Source organism: Ochlerotatus camptorhynchus, unplaced genomic scaffold (genome assembly GCF_037179485.1).
Source record: "Ochlerotatus camptorhynchus isolate MF236.1 unplaced genomic scaffold, CSIRO-AGI_Acam_v1.1 ptg000989l, whole genome shotgun sequence".
In the NCBI taxonomy this organism is placed as follows: domain Eukaryota; kingdom Metazoa; phylum Arthropoda; class Insecta; order Diptera; family Culicidae; genus Ochlerotatus; species Ochlerotatus camptorhynchus.
In genome coordinates, this window is record NW_027041421.1 from 6,435 (window position 1) to 14,355 (window position 7,921).

A 7,921-nucleotide genomic window follows, 5' to 3' on the forward strand; every position below is an offset into this window, starting at 1 on the left:
GTTTCGGGTTATCTCTAAAACAATTGAACAATATAGTTATTTTGACCGGAAAAATAATTGCGTCTGCTATAATCATCAATTTCTCTAACGTAGAAATTGTACAAAAGGGGGCTTAAACATGAGCCCTGGGGGAGACCCATGTAACTAAATCGAAAAGCTGTAGAGTTTCCATGAGAAAAGCTCATATGTTTTTCTGACAGCAAATTGTCCAAAAAATTATTCATTACTCCACAAGCGTGGAGTTTTTCTGAAAGAACTTCAACGGATATTGAATCAAAAGCCCCCTTGATATCCAAGAACACAGAAGCCATTTGCTCTTTCTTAGCAAAAGCCAACTGAATTTCCGAGGAAAGCAACGCGAGACAGTCGTTCGTTCCCTTACCCCTACGGAAACCAAATTGAGTATCTGAAAGAAGGTGGTTCTTCTCAACCCATTTCTCGAGGCGAAAAAGGATCATTTTCTCCATCAATTTCCGAATGCACGACAGCATCGCGATGGGCCGATACGAATTGTGAGCCGACGCGGGTTTATCAGGCTTTTTAATGGCTATCACCTTCACTCGTCTCCAATCGTCGGTACTCACATGAAATGTTGTGCAAGTACCACAAGTTCAACAACGCTCAACTATGGACAGCTCAATGTTAATACCATTTAATCTTTGAAACAACGTACTGTACATGTAACACCAACATGATAATCTGCTAAGAAACACCTAAGAATGTACTTTATAAACATCAAACTGTCCAATATTGGACCCTACCAACACAAGGTGCCTGCACGGCAACGTGGGCCGTCAGAATGGTTCATCGGTTGCGAAGTTTATTTACTTATTTATTCGTCAATCAATCAAATCGTAGACTACATATTAACATTAGGACTTAAGTTCTATGATTTCGTAAGGTTCTGAAATAAATCTTTAATTCTGTTGAGGACATATTTAGGTCAATCATTTCACAATGATGAGTATAAACAGTCATCATCTGATTTACCGGTCCAAATTTAGCGTAATTGGTCCGATGGCGATCTACTGCGAACAACTGTCGATTGCGTAATTGTCGGGAAGGTGCATACAAATTTAACCTTGACAATAGATCAGCTGAGTCAATGCGTTGCGAAATGATATTGTTTAATAAAGAAATCTTTGCGTAATCCCGACGTTCTCTCAATGTTTGAATGCTGATCAGCAAGCAACGTGCTTCATATGATGGGAGAGGAAAAGCCGTCTAACCTAACTTACGTAGTGCATATACTAAAAATTGCTTTTGGATTGACTCTATTCGTTCATGCTTTTTCATATAGGGTGACCAAACAACGCTACAATATTCTAAAATTGACCTCATATAAGCAACGTAAAGTGATTTTATTGTATAAGGATCTTTAAAATAGAGACCGAAACGTTTTATAAAATTAAGCATATTGCCTGCTCTATGTATTATTATTGGTCCACAAATGTCAATTTAGAATCTAGAATAACACCTAAATCTCTTACATTTTCACATTTTTGAACATTTTCATTACCTAATGTAATACAAAGATTTTGTTTGTTTAGTTTCAATAAGCTTTTACTACACCATCTGTAAAAAAATGTATTTCATTTTGAAACACATTCATATCGTTATCGCTTCCTATTTCTAAAAATAGTTTCATGTCATCAGCGTATATAAGTACCCTGATATCTTTTAAAATAAGAGAGGCGTCATTAATGTACAAAATAAAAAAAGGGGTCTCCCGTGTGACAGGCGGGGATTTTGATGTTCTGTTAAGGTAATTTTCATTTTCATTTTATGATGTACAAGGGGGTCAGGGGCCATGTCACCGATGTGAATATTCACACCATCCATAATACACCAGGGAAGGGGAGAGGAGTGAGCAACACAGCATCTTTACCCATGGGGGTTAAAAAAGTTCTGCGAGGTATACTTATGGTAAACCAGCTGCTCAGGGATTGTAGAAAGGAAAGGGTTGGATAGGTTTTGTGTGAAAAGCACATAAGTTATTATCGTATCGTTGAAAAATGGCCTCGTTTGGTTTGCGCTCTCGTCACAGAGCGCATTGATTACATCACACCGTCAATGAAAAAGAAATTAAAAGAGATTGAAAGAGATTATTAGTGAGTTTTAAACTGTGATTTACCTATTAGAAATACATTTGTAAAATTGTCTCCGTGTACTGAACAACCATCCCTCTCGCCCTCCCGCCGCCTAAACGTCTGAAGGAGTGTGACGTCAAACTCCGTCATCCATTCAATCAGCCGGAGAACGAAAGAGCGTGCAATGAGCGTCAGCGACCCTAATAAAGGGTGGGGAGCACCATACATGAACGATACCACAAATCGTGCCACCGTGCCACATATTGTTGGGATGATAACCCGAATAGGTTGTTAGGCACTCCTTATGGTTATCGTTTATGCAGGTGTTTCAAAGGAATTTACATCTAATCAACCCTCTGTGCGACCCAACCCGTGCAATGTATTTAATGTTGAGAGCCTTGTGTGCCTTCTCATGAGTGGTCACGGATCTGGCAATCTTCACATGACTATGCTTCCCGGTGACGACGTTCCCATGTACTCCTTGTTTACCTTCAATACTACTTCCTTCTCTTGTTGTATTGTGTTTCTGGATAATGGATCCTCGCTCCGGAATGTCTTCAAAACTGGGGGGATTTAAATCGCTCCTCGTGCACAACCCTTCCAGATGACCGAAAGAGCGCTCAGTCCGATGGTCTCACCCGATATTCTTGAAATATTTGACATTTTGAATAAAACATTGCCATTTCGAGACTTCGTGTTGTTAGTTTTCTTGAAGGTCTTGTGCTTAATGCTTGATTTGTCTTTCGCTTCGTATTTCTAAGAATTGACTCTATAAATAGATAAAAAAAAAAAACAAAAACAAAAACAACGCTTCCCGCCCATAAGCTGTAGACCGAGTGCAGAATCTTTGTGATGATACTTTCCAAACGTGCATATCCATAGAAATAAATCTAATTCAATAAAGGATTGATTTCTACTGCGACTAAATTCAGCATTCCTACTAAAATATCAAACGCTGTACTTAATCATTTATTATTAGTACAGAGCAATAAACAATGTACGATGATGATTAATCCGTTAATATGCTTTTATAAGCGGGTTCAAATGCACTTTTGGTAAGTATCAACACTGATCTGGCAACACTAGTGTGCATCTTTCCAATGTGGTAAAGATCCAGATCAGCCCTGGGACCTGGTAGCCTAATTAAACTACCTCAAGGTTTTGCCAAAGCCCAGGGATGTTCTGTTAAGGTAATAAAAACAAAACTGAAGTGCAAATGCAAATGCTATGAAATTGGTCAATTGCTTAAACTGAAATCAAATTATGGTTTCACTTTCATATCAAAATTAGATTTTGATTTACTGTCATTTAGTGCTGGACTTTGCTAGCCCCCACATAAATCTCCACCATACGATGACTACATGTAAAACAGTTTATCTTCCTATGAAACCCATTTTGAGTATGGTTTACTAACTAATATCAATATTGTTATCATCATCATAGCAACCCACATCTGCCAACGTTTAACAGATTACGATTTTGTCCTAAGTCCGCTTATTATACCAATATTTTGGTTGTGCATTGTGATATTTTAAGATTTGTTGGTTTTTCACATACACTAGTGAATGACTTAGTAATCGCTATCCACACATTCAGCTCAATTTAAAACATCCAAATTACATTATTTTGGATTTTTTAAAACTACGCGAAATTATGGTACTTTTTGGTACATGGGAAACAAGATCAACATGGGACTGATACGCGATTACATGCAGTATATAAATTTGGTACTCATAGGGGAAATGGCTCTAATGTTGGCCTATGGATCTAAGATTAGGCCCATCGCTAAAAATCTGCTATTTATCAATTTTATCTAGATGAACGCGTCATTGGGACTAATGGATATGTTTGGTTGCTATTAAAATTTTAGTCGATTGCTGAATTTATGTACGGGCCCAAATTAGGGACACTTAGGCCGACATTACATACATTTCCCCTACATATAAAATCTTTCTTTTCAGCGCAGCAAGCTTGTGGTGGTACAAAAATGGGAGAATGTAGGAGTTCACCTAGTATACATGCCGGTCACTTGAAACTATTCTCACAACAAGTTTAAGTTTAGCTTCAGTAATCATCTGGAGCTCTAACAAGTAAAACGTACGAAGGTAGGTTCGCGGAAAGCTCCCTGAATTCCAGATTTATTTATACACAAACCGGTTTTCGTCGCACGGAAGAGAAATGAAAGAAAATGGATATTTAGTTGCATTATTAGCTTAGCTCTAATGCATAAATTGCAGCATCGAGTAGAATAATTTAGTAAAAAATGGCAAGCGTCGTTTTCAAACAAAATTGAACATAACATAGACTTTGATAAATAAATTTAATTGCACATTTGCATTGTTCCGACTCACGACTTGAACCCTTAAATGCATGATTTTTTTATTTTGCAATGAATTTTTTCGTGTGATATACATTGCGCTTACTATTAAAATGTTGTTTCACCATGTTTAAAGACAAACATAGGTATGTTGCCAAATGGCAACACTATGCATTTAAGGGTTAAATTCATTTGCATATTATATTGTTGTCCTTCTTGATGTGAATATGCATTAATATGTCATTTGAAAATTTATACCGTTTCAGCGCAAGCATCATGAAAATATACGCTGTATCCGATGGACCACCGTCGTTGGCGGTCCGAATGACGTTGAAAGCGTTGAATATTCCCCACGAACACGTCCCCGTGGATTTCGGCAAGGGAGAGCACATGACGGAGGGTTACGCTAAAGTAGGTCTATTATTTGATGCTTAGCTTGTCGTAACGATATAACATTGCAATAAAGTTAAATAACACCACTGGCCAAATAGTGATCACTGTAAAAAGTAACCTTTCACAGATGAATCCGCAAAAGGAGATTCCCGTTCTCGAGGATGACGGTTTCTTCCTGAGTGAGAGCAATGCTATTCTGCAGTACCTTTGCGACAAGTACGCCCCGGACAGCCCACTATATCCGAAGGACCCAAAGGAACGCGCCCTGGTCAATCATCGCCTTTGTTTCAACCTGTCGTACCTGTACCCGCAGATATCGGCCTATGTGATGGCTCCGATTTTTTTCGACTACGAACGGACCCCGATGGGATTGAAAAAGTTGCACATCGCTTTGACCGCGTTCGAAACCTATATGAGTCGATTGGGCACTAAATTTGCGGCTGGAAATCATCTTACCATTGCCGACTTACCGCTGATTACTTCGGTAATGTGCTTGGAAGGAATCAGTTTCAATATTGATCAATATCCTTTGGTCAAGGCATGGTACGCAAACTTCAAGCAGCAATATCCTGAATTATGGTCCATATCGGCTGTCGGCATGGCCGAGATTACCGAGTTCGAAAAAAATCCTCCAGACCTAACTGGAATGGATCACCCCATTCATCCCATCAAGAAAGTAAAGAAATGAACTGTCGGATACGTTTTACGCAATAAAGAAACGTTTTCTTGTTTCCTTATCGTACATTAAAAACGGAAAATGACTTAAGTAACAGTAGAACGGTAAAGAAAAATGAAATTACCTCAATCTTGATGAAGCTTTCCCTTTGCCTTAGGTGAGGTTTTCGAAGTTATTTCGATTGATTCGACCACCTTTCTTTTGCCTGTTTCCGTGGCTTCCGGCTGGATAGTTTGTTGTTCGTACTCTTCGTTTAGTTTCTTCGCCAGGAAATATATTTCAGCTAGAGCAATAATAAGAGCAATCATGATACCGAGCAGTAATCGGAATCCGAAATCCAGTTGACCGATGATCAGTTCAATGCCAATGAATCCGAAAGCAAAACCGGCTGCTACTGAAAATATGAACTGTGCCACAGCAATCAATTGTCGATTGATTTGTTTCACTGAAAAAAACATCAAATAAAGGCAGTTGGTGAAACAAAAATAAAAGGAAACGCCCTTACTCTGATAGGCGATTGTGTCCTGCGGCATCAGTGTCCGAACGTTGTCAACATTTCTCGTCATTGCCTGGTATTCCTTAGCTTCTTGCTGCTTGCGAAGCTTCTGACACCGAGCTTCAAGCTCTGGGTTTCGTTCCTGGATTTCGTTTTTCGGTAGTACCATTTCGCAATCTTCCATGAGTTCGTGTAAATACGGTACGTCTGGGTCGCCTTTTCGCAGCCGATTTAATGCCTGATGCAGCCATTTTAGGTCATTTAATGATAGCGTTAACGTGCTGGCACTGGTATTTTGCGAGCTTGATTTCAGAATATCATCCGACTTTGCATCAGCTTCAACGCTATTTACATCATCAAGATCGCAGTTCATCAGATTATTTTCCTCGTTTTGAGCCTTCATAAATTCATATTCCTCTTCCGTAAATTCGACTGCTTTCTCTGGAGCTTCGGCTTCGATTTTGCTGCATTTTGACAAATTATTTTTGCAAATATTCTGGATTGTTATGGGTAAACGTGAGTCACGGGAGAATCGGCTTGTTATGAACTTTCGGAATGCAGGTGACGGTATAACGTTCACTGATGAGTATTTGATGGGAAGTTTGGACATTTCTGAAATAGAAATAAATTATTTTACTTATTGCCGAATCGAAAGTGCATATTTTCAATTTACCTTTGCTGTGAAATACTTGAGTTTCTGCCAATTTTAAAGAATGAACCAAAACGCCGAATTTGTTTTGAGCATCATGTGATTGTCAAATATTTTTATAGCACGCACTTGCTTTAGCAGTGTTGCGAGAATTTTATGGAAAATAGAAAGGGTGTCACATCAGACCTGGAATGGGACTCGACAATTGAGTTCTCCAAGCAGGATCTCACGAACACTACACTAATAATATAATTCTACACACACTAGCGTATACTAGCGTATGTGCACGGTAAGAATCAAACTTCCATTTATGAGTAAAAGTGAACCCATTGTCAATAAAAGTGACACCCCTAATTAATGAGTAATTTATTGTGCGTTTCACACCAAATTGGACTAATAACCCGCATAAACGCGAACCATAAATTAACCTTACCTAAAATGGTTAAAAATTGTTTATAATCCCTGCTAAACTTTAACTGAAATGGTTATGGAACTTTACATGAACGTTTAATGATAAAGTTTTAACCTTATGTATTATGGTTTTTTGGAACTGGACCTTACAAATAATGGGTTGTTAAGAACCATTACCATTCCAAATTCTTGTTTTCTCCATACATTTTCAGAAAGAGAACTATATAAGAACGTTTTTACTTATGATTTGAGAACATTAATGGTAATGGTTATGGTAGTCAGTAAGGTCCATTAATGGTTTTGTATTATCGCTCAACTTTACGTGGAATATATCGTGAATTGGTAATCAGTAAATTACAGGCAACGGTAATGGTTCTTAACAACCCATTATTTGTAAGGTCCAGTTCCAAAAAACCATAATACATAAGGTTGAAACTTTATCATTAAACGTTCATGTAAAGTTCCATAACCATTTCAGTTAAAGTTTAGCAGGGATTATAAACAATTTTAAACCATTTTAGGTAAGGTCAATTTATGGTTCGCGTTTATGCGGGAAGCGCGTTTTCACTTATTAAAAAGTGTGATAAAACTGCAAGTTTACGTCTAATCGTCTTGGTGTCTAAGGTGCACTTATTCCATATGATGCAAGCAATAAGTGCTCCGAAGACATCAAAACGATTTGACGGAAACGTGCACTTTTATCACACTTTTTGCATTTTTGGGACAGTCCAGTTTCAGATGCAATCAGCAATATTATACCAATTAAGTACTAACTGTTAGCTACTGTTAGCAGAAACTCATTATTGTTAAAATAATTTACTCATTAATGAGTAAAGCCACTTTCATTAAAAATGGGTTATCTTTTACTCATAAAAGGGTAATTGACTGT

The 7,921-nt window shown here is 38.0% G+C and overlaps 2 protein-coding genes across 2 annotated transcripts; one reads left to right on the forward strand and one right to left on the reverse strand.

Moving 5' to 3' along the window:
- The first annotated feature begins 4,677 nt into the window (after positions 1-4,677).
- LOC135715673 (glutathione S-transferase 1-1-like) lies at positions 4,678-5,561 on the forward strand. The gene is made up of 2 exons (XM_065238836.1): positions 4,678-4,818; positions 4,928-5,561. The coding sequence occupies exons 1-2, from the start codon at positions 4,684-4,686 to the stop codon at positions 5,486-5,488; spliced, it is 696 nt and encodes a 231-aa protein (XP_065094908.1). The 5' UTR covers positions 4,678-4,683; the 3' UTR covers positions 5,489-5,561.
- Positions 5,522-6,726, reverse strand: LOC135715672 (transmembrane protein 199-like). Its single transcript, XM_065238835.1, has 3 exons — positions 6,646-6,726; positions 5,982-6,584; positions 5,522-5,921 (listed from the first exon to the last, which is right to left on the reverse strand). The coding sequence occupies exons 2-3, from the start codon at positions 6,580-6,582 to the stop codon at positions 5,602-5,604; spliced, it is 921 nt and encodes a 306-aa protein (XP_065094907.1). The 5' UTR covers positions 6,583-6,584; positions 6,646-6,726; the 3' UTR covers positions 5,522-5,601.
- Positions 6,727-7,921: the final 1,195 nt, after the last annotated feature.